Source organism: Rhinichthys klamathensis, unplaced genomic scaffold, assembly GCF_029890125.1.
Source record: "Rhinichthys klamathensis goyatoka isolate OS25496 unplaced genomic scaffold, OSU_Roscu_1.1 h1tg000090l_1, whole genome shotgun sequence".
NCBI classification, from domain to species: domain Eukaryota; kingdom Metazoa; phylum Chordata; class Actinopteri; order Cypriniformes; family Leuciscidae; genus Rhinichthys; species Rhinichthys klamathensis.
The window spans coordinates 2,156,010-2,178,050 of NW_026606629.1; the positions used below are offsets into that span (position 1 = coordinate 2,156,010).

General features: G+C 41.1%; 2 protein-coding genes across 2 annotated transcripts in view; one reads left to right on the forward strand and one right to left on the reverse strand.

Moving 5' to 3' along the window:
* The window catches only part of col4a1 (collagen, type IV, alpha 1), a 115,782-nt gene extending 109,706 nt beyond the window's left edge, over window positions 1–6,076 (reverse strand). Inside the window, exon 1 of the mRNA XM_056251805.1 lies at window positions 5,878–6,076. Coding sequence (XP_056107780.1) covers window positions 5,878–5,946 — 69 coding nt within the window. The 5' untranslated portion in view covers window positions 5,947–6,076. The remainder of the gene's footprint in view (window positions 1–5,877) is intronic.
* A 116-nt stretch (window positions 6,077–6,192) lies between these two features.
* Window positions 6,193–22,041, forward strand: part of col4a2 (collagen, type IV, alpha 2) — a 191,705-nt gene continuing 175,856 nt past the window's right edge. The window contains exons 1-3 of the mRNA XM_056251804.1: window positions 6,193–6,329; window positions 6,771–6,882; window positions 6,969–7,020. Of these exons, the coding sequence (XP_056107779.1) occupies window positions 6,842–6,882; window positions 6,969–7,020 (93 nt within the window). The 5' untranslated portion in view covers window positions 6,193–6,329; window positions 6,771–6,841. The remainder of the gene's footprint in view (window positions 6,330–6,770; window positions 6,883–6,968; window positions 7,021–22,041) is intronic.

Here is a 22,041-nt window from a genome sequence, read left to right on the forward strand (position 1 = left end):
TCAAACAACACATTACAACTCAACTATTCCAAAACAATGATTATCATAATCACAAACTCCTTCCACCTGTCCACCTCTGTGGTTGCCTATTAAAGTCAAGTAAAGCAGGGTGGTCACAAAGCAATAGTTCATGAACTAGAAGCGCAATGCCTTCGCCAGATGAAGGTTGCCGCATGCCCTATCACAAAGGTCTCAGGCAAAGGGGGGACCATCAGGGGTAATTCTGTCCCAGGCCCTGTGAACTTAAGCAATGGCCCTCTGTAAGGGCCAGGGTTCTTCGGTTTAGCTTGGGGCATTTAGTCAAAGAGAAAAATGCTTAAGATGATGCATATAAGTATCAGTCAGTCTGAATTGTGTTTGGGATTTCAGGGCCATTTCTAAACTGCCAGTTAATTGAGTTTAAGATAATAAAATAAGATTGTTTCCCTGTAATCTGGTTTTAGGTTATCTGAAGTTTGAGGTTTTAAGTACAGTTTAGGAGCTTTTCATTCATGGAACAATTAAAGGACCATGATTGGAAAAGTTTGGAAAAATCATGGAAATTGTTCCCACAAGGGTTGTTCTAACTTTCCAGCGAGGTGAAGCGGATCTAAACAAAACAAAAGAGAGAAATCCAACAACGAGATGAGAAAAGCAATGTAACAGTTGGCGAGGCACAACCAACGCCAGAGCCAGACAATGAGTGAATAAAACTGAGGGTATGATATACACAACTAACAAAGGCTCAAAAAGAGGAACAGTTGTGTGAAATCAATAAAACAATAAGTAACCATGACAACTAATCATAAACGTGCTAGACACCATCGCTGCGTCCGGAATCGAATACTTCCCTACAATATAGTATCCGAAAAACCGTTCGCCAACAGAGTAGTATGTCCGAATACATAATATTCAGAAAACAGTAGGCAAAAAGTAACTGGATGACCTACTACTTCCGCTGAAGAACTCATTTGATAGACACTTTACTCTCCCATGAGGCCACTCTCTCTTAAATCGTGGCCATGATTAAACTAAATGAGGGAACAAGTTAGTTCAGTGTACATGATTTACCTAAACAAGGGAATGAATAAATAAGTTGTGGTCACTTTGAACTAAAACAAGAGAACAAGTGAAATAAAATGTGGGAAAGTTGTGGGAAAGAATTCTTAATTATTGGCCACATTATGTATTGTTTGCCCCCTCGTGTCGTGTAGGGATCAATACATTTATTATTAGATTTTAGCTTTTTTTTCTTCTTTTTTTTCACAAAAAACAATTTCTGGAGCTGACCCTATCTAGAAATGTTTGTATAAAAAAGTCTCAATTTTTACGATTTTAATTTACATTACTTTTCCAGGCTTGTAAATCACAATTTAAAAACAATCATGATGTGGGAACCCTGTCTTTAGGTGCAATTCTACAAACATTTTGTTCACAGTCCAGCCAACAATTAACGTGTATATCAAATAAAAAATGCATTTATTGGGGCTGCTTGGCTAAAAAAGAGAGCACATGTAAGTGCTTTATGAGACTATGTGTTGTTTTCTGAAAACGTGAAAACAAATAAAACACAGAAAATGAGAAAGAAATGTCCAGGGCGAGGGGAAAGGAACTGTGATTCAAGAAGGTAAACAGTTGCAACTGTTGCTTCCTCTGCACTTGCATTCCATCCACCCTCTCTCGGGAGATGCTGGAACAGTCCGATCAGGCGTAGGCGGAACAGTGTGTAAGCCTAGTGATGTCCGTCATGTTTTTCCCTCCAATTGGACCTTGTCCATCCTTAGTCTCCCCACTCACTCTTTCTCACACCCATCACCACGTGCGGTTTCCAAGAATTAGACAGACAACCCACCCACATGAAACTTTAGTCTCAAGGGGCAGAGCAGGCCTGAGAGATACGCACTGCACTGCACATAAGTCACTTGAGGAATTTCTTTTACTATCAGAGGGTGTGATAAGACGGATTACAGGACACGAACATAACTACATAAAGCGCATAAAGAGAGTATGTGTATTTAAAAACACCAACATAGTATGGCTTTCAAGGCCTAAATACTGTATACTTCATTTTCCATGTTCTGCTCTGTCTGAGTACAGTTGAGCATGCAAGACTTTCAAAGTATACTTCATTGACCATGAGCACAGGTTTATGCATTCAATAAGTGAGCACTTCCAAGTAATGCATACAATCTGTAAAGTTTTAAAGCAAGAAATCCACACCAAATGGAGTTTATCTTTTCAACAGGAAACACTTGCCTGAAATGCCTTGTTTGTATAGTCTTGACATTATTTCTGTGACTTAACTACATTACCATGTTACACATTTGCATAATGCCTGCCTACTGGCTGCTTTGGCCCACCATCACTGAGCAGTTGGGTAAGTGATTTTGCTATGTTGAAAAGATGCTGCGGGCAAAAACAAACAAACAAACAAAAAACAATGCACTGACTTCCAAAACCGACGCTATAGTTACCATAGATATAATATTGTTTACAGCTGCACATGAAGCCTTGGGAGCTGAAACAGGACTATGGTCGTTATATATTTCAACATTCTGTCTAAGTAGTAGACCAATCACAACAGACTGCGCCATCTGACCAATCAGAGCAGACTGTACTTTAAAGAGACAGGAACTAAAACAGAACATTTCAGGCAGATGGTAAAAAGAGGTGCTGCAGCAATGCACACTATCTTTAAATCAAGATAATGTATTCTAGAAATAAAACTTGTAAATGAGCATAAAGGGGCCCTTTAATATTTACAATCTTTCTCTTCAGTGAAAATTTCCAAAAATATTGATGACTTTTCCTGAGTGAAATCCATCACTCCTGAACATTACATCATTTTTAGGGAAATGCATTTACGTGGTCAGGTGTAAATGCAATTCATACCCAATCGGACAGCTGTCTCACTTGATCAAGACTAGGTGACTAGGCTGATAAAATGAAGTGTAAATAGGTCCTCTAATTCATCTTTCAGGGTGTGTCGGGTGCATCCTGTTGTTTTGCCATGACTGAGTTCGCTCAGAGATTGCACTACTATCAGTTATGTTTACAGAATTCACCTTCATTTACTTAGGCTGTTTCTTCACTGCAGTCAAGTGGAGAATCTAATTTGTAATGCCATCCTAATGAAGTGAGTTAACTCCAAGAAGGGAGCTAGAGGCTGTTACCACTAATCTGATATGAACTGGATACACGTGAGACCATGCTGACCTTATGAGAATCACAATTGATAAACAAGCTTGGAAAAACATAGTGTTCAACTGAAACTCATCCGGAACACCAGCCTTCCATTAATGTACAAATAGAACAGGGAGAAGATTTTCTGAATAAATAAACTGCCAATGTAGACTAATTATGCCACTGAAACAGACAGATACACATAGATAACATAAACAAACATTTGTTTGTTAGGGATATTCTTCACCCTTTGTATTTGTAAGAATAAGCCTAGGGAAACCATTCTAAACACACATCTTTAGTCATCATGAACGTATTTTTTTTTAACAAATATTTAGACTCCCAAGAAGAGAAACAAAAATGTATGGTGAACCACACATACCACTAATGCTGCAAGGATTTAGGGTGGATTTTGCAATACACAATAGTTATTTTCCACCCATTTCACCTAAAAAATTTAATTAAATTGATTGAGCTCAGGATGCCTTCGCTTTATAGCGTTCCCATTAATAACTTTTCAGTTGTATGTGATGACTGGATAAGTATGATTGCACTCACCAAATAAATACTACTTTAACTAGAAAAAATGACTAGAAACAAATATGTCAACAACAAATGGTTACACCTTTTGGTGTTTGTCACACACAATGCAAAGCAAAACATTATTGTTCTCAGGGCTATTGTTGTTGTAGTTGTTTAAACAGTGTTCACAAACCTAACTTTTATACCACTCACAAATGGCATCAATTACAATCCAAGGCTGAGGTGACAGAGAGAGGCAGCTGTGGGAGACATAATAGGAACTCCACTATAAAAGTGCTGAGAGATTACAGATTCACACACTTTCAATGTAAATGCATGCCAGAGAACAAAAAAATCAGTTCAGAACAGCTCACATAATTAGGTGATAATGTATGACGGCCATTAACCCCGTCAGGGTGATCAGGACCCCAACATACAGTGGAGAGACATGGTTAATATACACATTTATGATTTAAAACAAAAAATACATCCAGAGTACACCGCATGTGTTGCTAGTGTCATGCTTTACAGTTTGAGATACAGAAGACACTGTACAGTAATCTAAAATAAAATATATGAAACTAGCACAGATGTAAGAAATCTATTGCCAAGGACAATGATCAATCATAAAGTTTATCAATTATAAAGTTTTAATATGAAAAAAAAAAATCAATTGACCAATTGTAATTCAGTATTGCAGAGTTGTGGAAAATATGGTAAATGTTGATTATACGTCTTATTCAATATGTGACATACCAGTTTAAACAAATTAATGCTTGTAGTGATAATCCATCAACCAATTCCATTGGAATAGAGTTGCAAGGCATGTTCTGCTATTTTGGGGCATTGTTTGGCTGTGTTTTGAAATCAATAGAGTTATTCTTCATACAGACATAGGTTACTCCTACAAATATCTGCAGTATCAAGGGGCAGTTTATTCATCCAGCAGATATGCCCTTATATGCATTCAGAAATATGACAAAATCACCAGATGTAACTGTTTTGTGAATTTTTCTCATCATTGTCATGACACAATCAATCATCCTGCCTGGTCTTATCACCCAGACACCTGTCATTTCCCAAATCCTTGCTCTGAAAGCACTTCCCACTGGAGCCCCGCCCCCAGCCACACCCCCAATAAAAACACATGTCCAGCTAGATCTCTCAGATTACTGCATCTAGATCCTTATGCAACTAACATGCAGGAGAAAGCATAAGTTGCATACTTTATCTTGGGTAAACAGTGTAGTGGAAGTCAATTAAAAGTCATGATTTCTTAGATGAGTTGCAAAATGCCTTTAACAAATGGAAAACAAAGTCCAGATGGTTAAGAATAAGTTTACAAACGTTTGTGTTAACTGTAGATGTGTGCACACACGAGTACAACACATTGAAAGAGAAGCCAAGGTTGTCTGTGGTTTCCCATAGGCAAAGAAAAAGGTAGACTCAACATGGCTTTGAAATGAAGACCATATTTCATTTCATATTTACTTTTTTTTATTTTATTTTTTTATAGTAGAACAATTAAATAACTGTCAGAAACATATCAAATGCAGGAGTTTGAATGTTGTACATTAATGTCTTATTGAATATTTATTCCATGCTATTGCACAATGCATATTGCTGAGTATTCTTTTGGTTTACTTTTTATAGTATTGGAGCCCTATTTTATTGTATTTTGTTCCCCTGTCATTGGTTTTATTTGCTTTAGCATTATTTTGTGTTAAACAGTAATGCCAATAAAGTAGGCTACTTTGCAATTGAATTAAGGGGGGTGGGGGACTATTGTTAAAACAATTGTCGTAATATATGAATATACATTATGCATTTGATAATACTGGACTGGCATGCATTTATTATTTTGGTTACTTACAGCAGCAGAACATCCATAGCTATAATCATTCTGCTTGTTTCTAATAAGTCATCTCCATTTAGTGTGCTATTTCTGCACAATTTTGTCGTTAAATACAGTTAAGTTGTATCCCATCCTTTAACTTTGTCAAATGGATATTTTCGCATTTGAAAACTAAAGTGGAACTTGAGCGCAAGCAAGTCGCGCGCAAGTTACACGCACTTCTCTGTGCGCGCGACAGCCTCACGAGCGTATAACGGCACTCCTTATGGCCAAACTGACGACATTACAAATAAACAAACATTTAAGTTAGCATAAGTTTGTTTTCTAGTTGGACTTACCTTAGCTGTGCTCTTGTCTATGCTCAAAGAGACCGTGAGAAGAAAAACAGTGACACATGGAAGCCGCATCTTCACACCTATGACTAATGTCCAAAAGGACACGCAGATGACGGATTCTTCTCCGTTTCAAGCAATTCTTGTCTCTCTTCTACCCGAGCCTGAACTATACGTTTGTCTGCATCTTTGCCCGAAACGTTATGTGGCTGTTGTTGAAAGTAATGTCTTGTAGAAGAGCCCACCACACCCCCTGTCAGGACGACCACCCATCAATACGCACCAACACAACCCTGTTTAGAACAACTACCACTCGCATGTTAGCATTGTAAGGAGAAGTTTAAGTCTTGAAGAACAGCAATTGTCTTAAAACAGCTTTGGAAAGGTGGATTTTAGGTGAGATAACTAACTTTCCGAAAGCGCGAACGCATCAGGATTGAGCGCGTGCGAGATCTGAGGTAAACTTCTGCCGTTACTTCACATTCAATAATGCACAAAAATAGCTTACTTTTAAAATTATTCAGCTTAAATGTGTTTTGTTGTCATTAAAAGCGATCAAATGATAACAAAACCAAGTGTTTGAAGTTATTTGACACATTTAGTACAAAATGGTAGTTGTGTTTTTGGAACATGTTCTTGGTTTCTAGCTCGTCTAATATGCTTATTAGTTGGTCGATTATATATGACCACCTTGAGCCATGTTTTTAGCTAGTTCATGATTGTATAAGCTAATGACAGATTGGGCCAGCTAGTTGCCATGTCCCAAAACACAACTACCGGCTAAAGCTGGATAACAAGTAACATGAGATCTAAGATACAGTACATTTAATGTGTTTTATATATGCACACAATATGCTTAAAACAGTGAGAACTAACTTCAGTCCATCTGTAACTTTCAGATCATTGAGTATGCAGTAACAGGACACTGGCATTGAGCAGAAGAAGAGATTTAATCTGTTTTCAGGCTCACATGGAGGGTGAGAACCATCTACAGCATTGGAACACATTAAGGTAAAGTCTGTTGTTTTGTTTTGTGTTTTAGAAGCATCTGTTTTCCCTTTTCACGTGTATTAATTCACGTTTTTCTCATATTGCAGGTGTTTTCTGTTGTGCCTTGCAGTCCTTGTCCTTACAACAGAGGTCAACGCAGTAAGTGTGCTTTTAATTTGACTATATTGAGTGGACAAGATTAAGTGCAGATTGTGGTGTAGGGTTTATGCCTCATGTATGGTGCAACATGCTGAACTAAACCCCTCAGATGAGTGGGAGTGTCCTTGTTTGGATTTAAATTTCCTCATGTGCAATTCGCAGATGTTTGACCGTTTACAGCTCTTTGCAGTGTGCATGTTTCTTTAATTGAAAGCATGTTTTTTAAAAGCCACTTTTAATTTTGCCAATCCATTATAAGGCTGAAATGTGACCGTTTCACATCAGTCCCACATCAATTAGGTGTGGTTGTTAGTGGTAATATAACTATCCCATAGTGAGAGATTAGACACTGACCTGAAGTTAATGAGGAAAATGTGTTCAGAGTCTGTAAGTGATTATGTTTTAATACTCACAAACTGACACTTTGTGGTAATGTGTGTGATCCAACCCGATCTCACGGCAATTCGTGCTAATTTTATGAGGTGGCTAAATCGCACGAATTCATACGACCTCACTCGTATGAATTTGTACGATGTTTGCTAAATCGTACATATTTTAGGAGTTGCCCAATTCGTATGATTCCATATGAAAGAGGATGTACGAATCAGCCAACTTTTAATCGCTCGTACAAATTTGTACGAATTGGTCATGAGATATTGTTGGTGTGATCATACTGTATAAAATACACATCTGCTTATTTACATTTTTGTCTCTTATTGCTGGTGTTAATTTGAAAAACTATTTAAGATGAACAATGCTGCCTTAGGGTGAACTGGACTTTCTAGAATCTCCATAATGTTCCAGTGCAATGAAATGGAAGTAGCGACAGATCTTTTCTTCCATATTGTGTCATGCATCCAAGAGTGATGGATTATTGAAAAAGAAAAAAAGAAAATAGGTAAGGATTTGGTTCCATGCATCGGTTGTTGCTTGGATTTTGAAATGTGGGCATTGCACTCAGAAATGAGATTAGCTTGAGCTTGTAAGGGTGGATTTATCTGGGCTAAATGATTGGGGAAGTCCAGCATACGTCACCAGAGAGAAGTCTGTTGTTTTAACCAGAAGATCGAGTTATGACATTTTGATTAAACATTACGAGGTCAAAAAAGTTTTTAAAATGGATTAACAGATTAACTGTTCACAGCAAAATCTATAACAAGCATTTAGAAAATAGATAGAGCGAATGTTTATTTCATTTAACTTTGTGTCGTTATTGCAATGAAGGGTTATTCTGCATGAAATTGTCATTTAAATTAAGTGGCTACTTAGATGATTGGTGTATTATTTTGCTGTCATCATGCCTAGGTTATTCAGTAAGTTATCATCATAATTATTGTTATGTTTTGCACAGATTAATAATCACCATTGGACAGAATAGTAGTAGCTTTACCATTGGACAATAGTCTCTGCATGTGTTATGATGAGTGTGTGAACTCCTCTTACAGTTTGAGGATGATTTCAACATGAGATCATATTTCTTTTCCTGATCCTCATGCTGATATGTGTTTCTGGCCACGCCCATCACCAGCAGCAAACACAGCAAGTTCAAAAGAGCTGATCGTTTGCCAGGCGCCTGTAAAAGCTCCTTCATCTGTAACCTCATTCTTTTAGCTCTAGATCTAGCTGCGATATGCACCTTGGCACCTTATTTTTTGAAGAAGACATTGCATACCGTGTAAGCCGGTTTTATAATAGCATCTCAAATCTACACTGACGTGGCTGGAACGTGTCAATTCCTACTTTTCAGTTACATGTTATTCATGTTACGTTCAGTCATTCTCATGTTCTACTTTAGTTTGCTCTCAATAGTTTCAATTTGGTCCATTCCAAGGTTGTGTGCTGATACAAATGTTCATTTTAAACAGTAGCCTAAGTGCTGATTTGGCAATTTGCCCCAAAAGAGATCTTTATGTGCAGTCAGTGGAAGGTTTTCTTTCAGAAAAAAAATCTATTTTCACTCTTTTCTAAAGTTTTACATGGTTGGAACAATACAACTATGAGATTTTAAACTTGTGCACAGCCATGGGAATTTAGAAAGCAACAACACCTTTGGAAGAAAGTATACAAGTATATAAAAGTATTTTTTATACTTTCTTTCAGATGCTTTTGCTCATTTTCAAAGCTGCTTTGAAACAAAATGTATTGTGAAAAACGCTATACAAATAAATTTGAATTTAATTGAATTTGACTTGTCAACATTTATATATTTAAGTTTTTATATGGCATACAAATTTTTAACTTTTTGTGCATTATTCAAAGGCCCTTTTGGTCTGTGAGAGGTCAGTCAGATTTGCACAGGATCCTGTGGTGTCTTTCTGCCAAGAACTCCCTCTCTGCAAAAAGGAATAAATATCAAGTATGTTTTTTCTTCTTCAGTTAAACTGATTTCCCTGAATAGAAGAAGAATAAACCTCCTTGTCTAAAGCTTTATCAGATTTTGTGCCTCCCCGATCAAAAACTTGTGACAGCAGTAGGCTGAGGCTCTGCATTATACTGGTACAAGGAGTGTAGTGATTTCAGGTTTCAGGCCAAGCTAATTTTAGACAGGCAATGATCCGGCCTACAGGGTATGGTCAGTGTAGGTGACCTCACTTAGACAGTAAAGACTGTTTGGTGCATGATGAAGAACATTAGAGATTAGAGAACCTAAATATAACATGGTCATACCCATATACATTGAGTCTCTGATGTTGAGCCTTTTTGCAATCCAAGACCAAATGCACAATTCTTATCCAAAAGTGACCTTTTTTTTTGAGAGCTGGATTAATGATATGTGTAACGGAGGCCAGCTGGTAAATACTGTAGGTGCTGGTACAAATGGAAACTGGTTGAACATTAATATATGATATATTGACATACCAATGCAGGCCTGTCTTTTGAAAGGGAGTTTCCACTATTTTACTGCATTTAAGTATGTTTTATGGCTATATAGTGTTGTCATGGAGATTCAGCACTTTATTTCACAACTTTGGTCTGATGAAAATGCTTCAAATAGTGTTATAGTCAATACCAGCCAAACTGAGACCAAGTCAAGACTAAGACCAGTGTGTGTTGAGACCAAGACAAGACCAAGGCAGGGCTAGACTGAGTCAAGACAAAGACCAAGACCAAGACCAGAAACATGATTTACTGCCTGAGAAATGTATTATATTTAATCAATAATACAATTATAATTAGACACCAGTGTTTCCCCTAGGATTTTTTTTCGGGGGGTGGGGGGGAGGGGGATGACTGCTAGTGTTGCGGAGCGGGCGTGTTACGGATACGTGGTGTAAATTTTTTAGCAATCAAAAAGCATGTCTAATTAATTGAAATAGTGTATTATGAATCATTAAACGTATGCAATTTTTTTTTTTAAATATGGAAAAAAAAATTCACACTAATTCTGTGTTGTGTTTTTTCTGGCAATAAAATGAAGACATAAAACACAAATTTTATCATTTATCATCAATTTTAATCATATGAAATTAAATAAACTTTTTGTCAAATAACGTGCTGCACAATGAGCTTTACTGTTAAAATTAAAACATGGATTATTCCTTAAAAAATTCAGTTTTGATGATAATTTATTTGGATTAGTGTTAGTATTATTACATTGGGACATATCTAAATTCTACTGTACAACGGTAATATATTTCTGTCAAGTTAAACCGAACTTTTATTTTGACGGGTTGCCATGAAGACCTTGTGTGTTTATGTCATGATGATAGTTTTTCTCAAATGAAGCGGTTAAATGATCACGAAGTGACTTTCGGAGTGGATCTAGAGCCTGGAGAGGAAGTTTATGCATTTGTGTCTTCATATAGGCCAAAAAACAGCGCAAGCGTCACACGTGCTTCAGTGTGTGTGTGTGGTAAATGAAACTGCGCGTCGGCTGCACCATTCCTTCACACAGAACAAGCAGGATTCGTATTTAAATTGTCTTTGTGGTTTAATATCCACACACACTTGTCTACATCGCGATTTGATTTCAAGTGTATACTGAACTGCTTTCTATTTATTCCTCAAAAGATTGACAAATTCCATGAAATTCCGCGTTATACAGTAAATTTATTTTTTATGACTGGATTTCGTCAGCAATTTAGGGGGGGCGGGCCGCCCCCTCAAAACAATGGTAGGGGAAACACTGAGACACTATAAAGAGCTGTTACCAATTTGCTTATTTATATCACGTTATAATCATAATCATATAAATCAAGATGCAAGTACTTTTTTTGCAATCATATCTTGAATTTTGTGGGCATTTTTGTATTAATTTTGGTGACATTCTTTGACCCAACCAATCATTGATTTCTGACCCGGCACAACAGTAAATCAAATTAGAAATACGTTATTGATTGCATTTGAAGCAGGAAGATTTAAATCCAATCACAGTAATAGTGTTAACAAATAAATCAGGCAATGCACCGGCAATTCAGTGATATCCCTGCAGTTGTGGTCTTGCCGTAAAATAGCTCTTTTCCACCAGAACAGTTCGCGTTCTGGAGCCAGAGCCTGTTCTCGGCCAGGTGAACTGGAGCCTGTTGCGAACTGGCCGCATGTTTCCACAGACCTGACGAACGAACAATGACGTAAAGCTGCTACGTGTTGTTTGCCTGACTATAAACAGTCTAAAATCAAACTGTGCGTATCCTGGTGTTTGGCAGGCAGTGCCGCCTAGCTGTTTTTGTGTTCACAGTACCGGTTCTACCCCCGAGACAAGAATAAATTACAAATGCACAAAAAGTACAAATGCAGAAAGTACAAATGCAGTCGAGACTGAGACAAGACCAGGACCTCCAAAAAATGGTCTTGACACCAAGACCACTCTCGAGAACTACAACACTAGCTTGAAGACTAGCATTTTGGGATGGGATGTAAAATTTTGAGAAAGAGAGACATTTGCATTGTCAGGAAGCACATATTGTTTGATGTATATGTGGGATTTATTTTACGATATTATCTTTATCCTTTGCTGTTGATTACTGCCTCTTGTTGCTTGACCTATGTTTGGATAGAAAATCAAAGAAAGTGAAAAAGTTGGTACGTAAAATTGTCCCATTTGCAACAGCAATAACTGCATTAAAAACACTGTATTTATGAACTGCATGCTATTCATCAATGTCCTCTGTGGAAAGTCCTTCTACCATATAAGGGAAGAGGACATGGATGTGGTCACTGGGTGGTTCCTGAGGTTGTGCACAAGGATAAGAGCGCACGTGAAGTAAGTGTGTGCACTCTATACCAGTTTGAATAGGTGGACCAGCGCAGCACAAAAGATGTCTACTGGTGATAAGGGCAGGAAAAACGCTGCTACATCGCCTGCCAAAATAATCTGCTCCGTCAAAAAAACAAAACAATTGGGGGAAAATCTATTGTGTTCGATAGAGGGATCAAGGCAGGATGTAAAATTGTTCCAAGGGGAAGACCTGTGCTTAAGAACTCTCAGCCCAAGCGACACTGGAAGTAGCATTGCAGATAGCAGAGCTTTTGAATTTTTTTACGGAAGTTTAGGTTTTGAAATGAATGCACATTCTTTAGATCTACAGTGCATGTCTGTGTAAGTAATGTATGTAGTTGACTGTATACTGGCCCACATTGAAGGGGTAGTTCCCACAAATGAGTTGTAGTGGCACCACCCATGTCCTGTGTCAAATAGCGACCCTTTTGACCCCAGGCTGGTATGAAGTTTGTGTCTCGTGTGAACTTTCCCTAAAGCTGGGAAAGAGCAGCACACACAAAGCAGTAAAATATGCATTACATTTTTATAAAATATCACAAAGGTAGTGAAAAACAGTTATTCAATCCTCTGTCTGGAGGCTTCTTGGTATTAAATTGTTAAACAACATGTCCTAACCAAATGTGACAAATCCATATTAGTGACATCTTCAACAATGTAAATAAAATAGCTTACCACTGGAAATTTAAGTAAAACTAACTAAAGTAAACCCTTGTGAAACAGAAAAGCTCTTCATTATATTGAATGTACACTTGTAGTGTACATCAAATTGTATATTTTTAAAAACTGCACTTGAAGACAATATAAGATCAATGAAATAAAAGAAATAAAACCACTTAGGTACACTTTTGAAAAGTGCACTTTGTAAAAATGTTAACTACATTTTTTTACTTTAAATATATTTTAAATCATTATTTTAATAATGTTTTTTTGTGCTTTAAAGAAGTACAATTATTTGGTGTTTTGACGAACATACTGTAAATCACATGAGAAGTACTTAATTATAAATTTAATTGTAGTGTGTTATTTTATACTGTATTTCAAGTTAATATATTTTAACTTGAAATATAGTATAAAATAACATATTTAGTGTACTTGTGTGTACTAAATTGGACCAACTTCAAGTATACTTAGAATACTTTAAAGGGGTCATGACATGTTTTTTTTTTTCTTTTTTTGTATTATGTTCCCTTAGGTGCAATTAAAGTATTACTATAGTTTTTTTGGACACATTTTTTTTTTTATTGTGATTTATGACCTTTTCCCGCCCTTTTTCTCATCCTCTGATTCAAACAGTCTGTTCTCTTACGAGAGGTTCTCTCGTATTGCGTAAGTTTAGCTTACGCTACGGGAAAGATTCATCTTCTCGAGATATTGAAGCCAAAAAATGATCCTTAATTTTGTATTCATTGTCAACGCAGTGCAGCAGCTAGCAGACCTAGAGCAGGCCATCTCGCGTGCTCATTGGCTGCCCTGCTGGCATCTGCTGCAGCCTACCAGTGAGCCCCGCGTGACGTCACGCCCAATGAAGGGCGCTCGCGCCTTCATAGCGTCACAGCCCGCCAGAATGGGCGTGGCTTAGCGTATAAAAGAAGGGGCTGTAGGCTGACTTCCCTGATTTTTCGACTCTTCAGCGAGCTCTCCGCATCGCTGGATCAGAGAGAAGCCACCGCCGCCGTCGAACAGCGAACAGCCAGCTTAGGACAGCGCTGAGGAAGCCGGCCGTCTTCGCCACCTTCAGCCATCCGTGCGAGCTACGCTATCCGGCGACATATCCTTTTTACTCTGTTGTATTCTCTTCTAGCTTCTCCTAAAAGAGCGCGAGTGTCTTTTTAAAGATGCCTCGCATTTCCTGCGGCTCGTGTAGGGCCCCGGAGACAGCCGGAACCTGTGGCCACTGCGACGCGCTCGCCGGAGAATCTCCCTCGAGCCTCGCTCTCGCCTTCCCCGCCTCTCTTCACCGACGCGCAGCTGCCGCTCACGAGCCTCACTGCCGTCGCGTCTGAGGATGAGGTTGAGGGACACGCCACAAGGAACTGCTGTTCTAACCGCGGCTAGCTTCCTTTACGTTACAAGGAAGCTACCGCGCCCCCCATAGAAGCAGTCACTCCGCCCTTTGTGAGACCGCGCAGTGATAAGCGCCGTTCCCAAAGGCAGCCGGAGGCTGTAGCCACAGCGACGCAGCTTGCCGGAAAGCCTCCCTCGAGCCTCGCTTTTTCACCTTCCCCGCCTCCCTTCACCGACGCGCAGCTGCCGCTCACGAGCCTCACTGCCGTCGCGTCTGAGGATGAGGTCGAGGGACACGCTATGGACTGCTGTTCTAACCGCGGCTAGCTTCCTTTACATTACAAGGCTCAGAGGCTAAACTATAAGCTTTCGCGCCAGAGACCCGTGTTCGATCCCGGCTCTCGCAGCAGAAAAAATTTATGCAGCTCTCCTCTCTGAGCTCACGACCAGCTTTCTTACGTACAGAAAGCGAGCGCGCGCCCCCGAGCGCATGCGTCACCGGCGAAAGAAGGGGAGAGTGTGGTTTTTTGTCCCGCCGAGGCCTGACAAACCCCCTCTTTTTCTCAAACATTTTCCAACTCCTCCTAGTTCGAGCGGCTGGTAATGTCTATACTGCAGTAGAGAGCCTGTTATAACACGCACGCCTGCAGACAATGCCGACACGCACACGAAAACTGTGATGACGCTCTCTCTCTTATCTGCTCGCGCCAACTAAAGCTTACGTTGTTTCCCCTGTGGCTCAGTGGCTAAACCCTAAGCTTTCGCGCCAGAGACCCGTGTTCGATTCCCGGCTCTCGCAGCAGAAAAAAATTATGCAGCTCTCCTCTCTGAGCTCGCGACCAGCTTTCTTACGTACAGAAAGCGAGCGCGCGCCCCCGAGCGCATGCGTCGCCGGCGAAAGAAGGAGAGAGTGTGTTTTTTTTTGTCCCGCCGAGGCCTGACAAACCCCCTCTTTTTCTCAAACATTTTCCAGCTCCTCCTAGTTCGAGCGGCTGGTAATGTCTATACTGCAGTAGAGAGCCTGTTATAACACGCACGAAAACTGTGATGACGCTCTCTCTCTTATCTGCTCACGCCAACTAAAGCTTATGTTGTTTCCCCTGTGGCTCAGTGGCTAAACCTTAAGCTTTCGCCCCGGAGACCCGTGTTTGACTCCGTCTCCCGCTGCAGATAAAATTTATCTCCTCAGCGAGCCGCCGTATTCAAGTTTATTTCCTTGTCAGTCCCCTTCAATCAGGCTACTGCAGTGGTCCATTTAGCAGCCAACGAGCCGGTTCATTTGCCCTCTCGCCTGCACACATATGCCGTTTTCACGGCGACCCAGAGAAAATCTCAAAGAGTATAATGTCTGGTCCGGCTCACGCCGTTGGTGTTTTAAGTGTAGTGAAAGTGCCCACGCCCCAGTGTTCACCCCTACACACAAGCACATCAAATCTCGTGTCACTCACAGAGCACACTCTCAAAAAGCGCAGAAAAGCCGCTCGAGTGTTGAATATAAGGAATGTGTCCACAGGTCTGTGCCCACTATCTGCCCGTTACACGGTCAATAAAACAGGTTATGAATGTAAGTCTCGTGCCCGCCGGAGAGCGTTCACGCTTACTGACACACACCTCCCCCCGGGCGCCGCCCGCGCGTTTAAATGGTATCACAAAACGCAGGGCATTGATAAGACGCTCCCCATCCGTTATGATCGGGGCGTCAAATACACTTGTAAGTCTCGTGCCCGCGCACACGCGCTCACGCTTACAGAAAGCTTTTCCACCCAAAGCGCTGCTCGCGCGTCAAAAAGTGAGAATAAAATGCTCCCCATCCCTTATGATTGGGACACCTCACATAAATCAGACGGTCTCGGCTTTCAGCGAGCAGCCATTGCCGAGAACCGAGAGCGCGCGCGCCGCGCTTTCGGCTCCGGCTCAGTTTCACAAGCCCGCAAATGGCGGCGATCTAAACCCGGAGGCCATTCGCCCCCTAGCGGCTCGCATAGCTGCGTGGGAAACTATCCCAGGGATTTTCAGAATGGGTTCTGAGTACAATAAGCAGGGCTATACACTTCAATTAATTTGCCGTCCCCCGCGCTTTCGAGCCCGGACCGCGACGATAGTGAATGCGGAAGTAGCACACCTACTTCACGCAGAAATAGCAAAGCTGCTGTGCAAAGGGGCTATAGAAAAGGTGCCGCCTTCTCTGAGCGGGTCAGGCTTTTACAGCCGTTATTTTCTCGTACCCAAGAAGGACGGAGCCTTCAGACCTATCCTAGATCTGAGACATTTGAACAAAGTGCTTGTGAAAAGACCGTTCAAAATGCTTACGACCAGGAAAATCCTCGCGCACGTTCGCCTGAGGGACTGGTTTATTTCTCTAGATCTGAAGGATGCCTATTTTCAGATTCAGATAATACCCCGTCACAGGCAATTTTTGAGATTCACCTTCGACGGTCAGGTATATCAATACACCGTCCTGCCGTTCGGCCTGTCTCTAGCACCCCGTACATTTACGAAGTGCATGGACGCGGCGCTCGCCCCCCCTGAGAAGTCAGGGGCTGCGAATAATGAACTATCTGGACGATTGGCTGATTTTGGCACAGTCAGAGACAGAGCTGCTATCTCACAGAACAGTGCTTCTTCAAAATGACCGTCTTGCCCTGGGGCGGTTGGAGTAACCCATCTGGGGGTCGATTGGAAGTCTTACCAGTGGCACAACCGAGCAAGCTAAGACAAAACTGCGAATGTCGCGAGCCATTAATGGCCACCAGAATCGTTGCTTAACCGAAAAACTGGTGCGGTTAACCCTCTGGGATCTAAGGTGTTTTTAGGGTCCTTGAGATGTTTTGACATGCCCTGACATTTGAGCTTTTTTCAGTTGCTTATAAACATATTAATGGCACAGGTGAAATTACACTCTATTTAGCACAAACAGGGCTACCATAATATGTGAGCAACATGTATGTACATGTTTGTATTTTTGAGAGAATATTGTTTATGCATGGTAATTGAAAAAAATAAAAATGTAAGTTTCTGAAATAAGGCCACAAAACACATACTAAATATCTGTCCACAAGAATTTTGACTAATGGATGTTGTCGCCTAGAGTTTTTGCTTCAAAATGATCTGAAAATCATCCTGCCTAATCATTCACATAAAACAATAGATTGTTTTAAATTGTGAAAAAAAAATAGTTTGGAAAGGCAATATGCGAATGGGCGTGAACGGCCCAGCCCCCCCATGTATAATTATGTGGTTCTCACCTGAGAAGACAAAGACCCGCATAATGAGCCTTTCATTCAGGTGTGTCACACAAGAAAGAATGCAAGGACAATATATATATATATATATATATATATATATATACATACACACATCAGAGAATCAGAAATATATTTCTCCATGGCCTCCCTTTCTGGGACTGAAAGCGAATATAACTTGTCCTTAGGTGGAGACTCACCTGGAAGTAATTATATGGCACAGTCATAGGGATGATGCGGAGGAAGAGAAGCAGCACAGGACTTACTGAACACTTCCTTCAGGTCGAGGTACTCAATGGGCACGTTTGATAAATCCACTGCCTCCTCCTGAAACACAGAACCAGACACAGATGAACAAGCAGACACTAGACAGGACTCATAACACTGAATACTCCATGTGGAAATGGAGTTCTGGCCCCAGTCAACTCTGGGGTTGTGTTGTGTTAACCAGGGGTGACCAAGAACAACGGGTGCTAGTGGAGAGTCCATGAGAAGAAATGACAATGTTTCAGTGTGATTGCCTGATGTGGTGAGTGTGATGGATCCGGTGGTGAGCGAAATGTTGGTAAGTTCTTGACCATTAAGAGCTTTGACAGAAATCTTGTGAGTGAGTGATGTGATCGGAATCTGAAGTCTGTGAGCAAACTTAAGGTCCATGAAGTTACCTTCCGCTCCTGAGTCCAGTAAGGCTTGACAGTCGTGCGTATGGGTTGCCCATCTCAGTCTTACCGGGAGGAGAGTGGATGATGAGGTCTTCTTGGCGGAGATCCCACCAGATACTAGCCTCATTGTTACTACCGGGCTTGACCTTTTACTGGGCAGGCGTGTAGGAAGTGGCCCGCTCCCCCACAGTAGAGGCAGAGTCCCTGGGATCTCCGCCTCTCTTTCTCCTCCCGGGAAAGCCGAACTCTACCTGCATGGGCTTGTGATCGAAGACGGGGCTGACCCTGTCCCCGCCGCTGGTGCGTGGGCTCTCAGCGCCCCCAGGTGGTCTGTTAGGACATGCGCGTCGTTCAATCCGGTTCAACCGAGCGTCTACTCTCAGAGCCAGCTCGATCAGGCCATTCAAACTCGTGGGAAGGTCCAGCCCACGCAGGAACATGTCCCACTGCGCCTCCTCGTTCCACTGGCACTCTGCCGCCAGGGTGCGGAACTCGATGGAGTAGTCTGACACGGGGCGGTCTGCTTGTTGGAGGTTGGCGATTATCCTGGCGACCTCTCTACCCACCACCACGTGGTCAAAAACTCTCCTCATCTCCTCTGAGAGTGCCTGGAACGAGGTGCAGCATGGATCCTGGTTCTCCCACACCGCCGTTCCCCATAGTGCCGCTCTTCCAGTCAGCAGAGTCAGAACGAACGCCACTTTAGACTCCTCCCTGTTAAAGGTCCAGGGTTGCAGCAAGAAATGCATGGAGCATCTAGTTTAGAAGGCTCTGCAGTAGTTGGGTTCTCCCGAATAAGCCTCCAGAACAGGTAGGTGTGGTTCTGGCTGGATATTCGGCTCTGGTGGTGTGGGTTGAACTGGCGTTGTGGGTGGCGCAGCGGGACTCCTCAGATGTTGGAACTGCTGGGTAGTGGTCAACAGATATTGTTTTTTTTATGGCCGACGCCGATGCCGATATCTCAGAGAGCAGGGTGGCCGATGGCCGATATAAAGCTGATATTTTTATATACTTTATATTTATTGTAATCAATATTTAATAAATTATAAATAAATTAGACAAAAAATCTTTAAAATAAACATGCTTATACTTTAGCTGGCAACCTCTTGAATCTGCAATCCTATTACAGTATTTTTCACAAATAAATTAATTGTTAAAAAATATATGAATATGTGAATAAAAAGGACACGGCACTCAGTAATCTGGTAATTTGGTGCGCACTGGTAGGCTAATCATATTTTTTCAAATAAAGACAAGGTAACGCTAATTTTACATAGGATATAGCACAGCATATTTTAAAATGAAAGATGTAAAGTTTTTCGATCGCGTCTCCTGTGAAGCTGATCTTCTGTTCGCATTCACTCACTTTGCACGGACCGACCGTCACTCGCAGTAACACGTTTATGCAGGCTACAGATGCACTCTTCACAAGATATCACAGCTGGATTCGATTAAATCTGCAAGGTTTGTGAAATGAAATGTTCATTAGATATTCAGAGATTTGTTTAAATGATGTAGATGCGTATTTGCTGAATGTTGACGGTAAATGAGAAAGTATTTTAGCCTGATTGTTTGCCTTTTGACTAATGAACTAATGAAGATGGAGAATGTGATAAGTTATTTGATGTGAGTGAGCGCTGTGTGATCAGGCCGTTCTCTTCTCAGGCGCTGGTGTTCTCAGCGCCGCCCGTCAAAATAAAAGTCCGGAGCGCCGTCAAAATAAAAGTCCTGCTTCCAACACATCGGCCAATTAGAAAAACTTATCGGCCGATGCCGTTATTTAAAAAATGGCAAATATCGGCCAATATATCGGCCTTGGCGATATATCGGTCGACCACAACTGCTGGGTGAGCTTGGACACCTGCGCCACTAGCGCTTGCACAGCCCGACCCAGGTTTGAGATACTCTCCTCCTGTGAATTCATTTGTGTGCTGCGGGAGATGAACTCATCCAAGCTGATTGAACTTGCTGCATCCATAGTGGGTCAGATCGTTCTGTCACAAAACAACAGAGGATGCAAGATGCAAGTAAAATAGTTTTAATGAGAATACAACAGGGAAGTCAGGTCAGAAAACACACAAAACCCGGTAGCTGATGAGTGGCGATGGGCAACCCAGTGGTCGTGGATAAGTGACAAGTGAATGATCCACGGAGTACCAGAGGTGAGAACAATCCAGGCGGGAACGCCGAACTCGGATGGGAATCCACAAGAAGATCGCCAGGCAAACACAGGAAACAGGACAAGACACCGGTAGACTCCACAACGATCTGACAACACAAGACACCAGTCACTGAACATATAAAGGTTAGGGGTGTAACGATACACAAACCTGACGGTTCGGTTCGTCCCACGGTTTTGAGGTCTCGGTTCGGTTCGGTTCATTTCGGTGGGGTGGGGGGGGTTTAGAAAGCTAAAATTGCTTTTATTTTTTATTAAACAGTGCTTTAATGAACAAATTGTGTCCTTGTCTTTAAATTAATTCAATTACAAGTAAACGTTTCTCAAGGATAACAAAATTATCCGCTAATGCTGTAAACTACAGCCCTTACTTGCACATTACTATAACATTAAAGCTTAACAACAGAGCCTAGACTTTTAGCCTAAATGATATAATAATAATCAACACTCAAATAACAAATTGTATGAAAACATGTAAACTGCACATAAGGCAATTTTTGCATTAACATGTTTTTACTCTAATTTGTTATTGTTATATAATAATTTACACAGTTGCTGTTATTTTCATGACAACTATTTTAAACATACATTAAATAATCAAGATATCATAAACAGGTTAAGTAAAATATAATATATAGGCTAATATATAGCATTTATTTAGTGAAAGAGTTAGCAAACCAGCAAGCTGTGGACACTGAATGACTTGCCTGAGGTAGATATAAAGCTATGTGAAAAACTAAGCGTTTTATTGACGTATTTCCGCTGTTGAAACACTGATTGAGTGTTTACACGAGTTATGATGCCTTTCAGTAAGTATACTGTATCTTTCAACATACCTTCGGGTGTCCATTCATGTTTATTCTGTAACTGAGGAAGAGATGATCGCGCTCCGCTCTGCCGCATGCATACAGTGATATCTGTCACGCCACATCTAAGAGCGCCAAAACGGCATTTATTGTTTGCATTTCGTGATCAAATAGACATAATTTGAAAGATTACACCTTGCTTATTATCAAAAGTAACAAAACACTGAGCTTATTGCGATTATATGTGGTTAATGGTGGTTAGGCAACAGCCCTGTATTCGTTGTGTACACATAACACATGAGGTGCAATGAGCCGGGGCTGGGCGGGGCAGCAGGGGGCGTGGCGTGTTCGGTTCGCCATGAGAGTATCGCGATACGTATCGTGGGTGGTGTATCGCGGTTTTTCGGTTCGGTTCAAATATCGTTACACCCCTAATAAAGGTGTGTTGAATGGGATCAGTTGGCGCTGATGATCAAGCGGTAATTAGAGAACACACCCACACGCACATTCACACGAGACGAGGGAGAGACAGTGAATTCAAGAACCGTGACAATGCCTGTGTAGGGACATGCTTGATTAGTGATATTAAAGTGTACTTTATTTGTGTTACAAGTATACAAATTCATTACAAGTGTCTTAGAAACATACAAGCAATATACCATAAGTGTATTTATTAGGGCTGTCAGTTAAACGCGTTATTAACGGCGTTAACGCAAACCCATTTTAACGGCGTTAATTTTTTTATCGCACGATTAACGGTCTTTTTGGCCTAGCAAACTTTGTAGTTTTTTTTTTCACATGCTTTTGCAACAGGACGGCATGCGGGCGTTTTGAAAACGCAAGTGGATCTACAAAACAACAGGCACGCTGCACACACTTGTTTGGGCTTGCGAGCCGGATGCGCGAA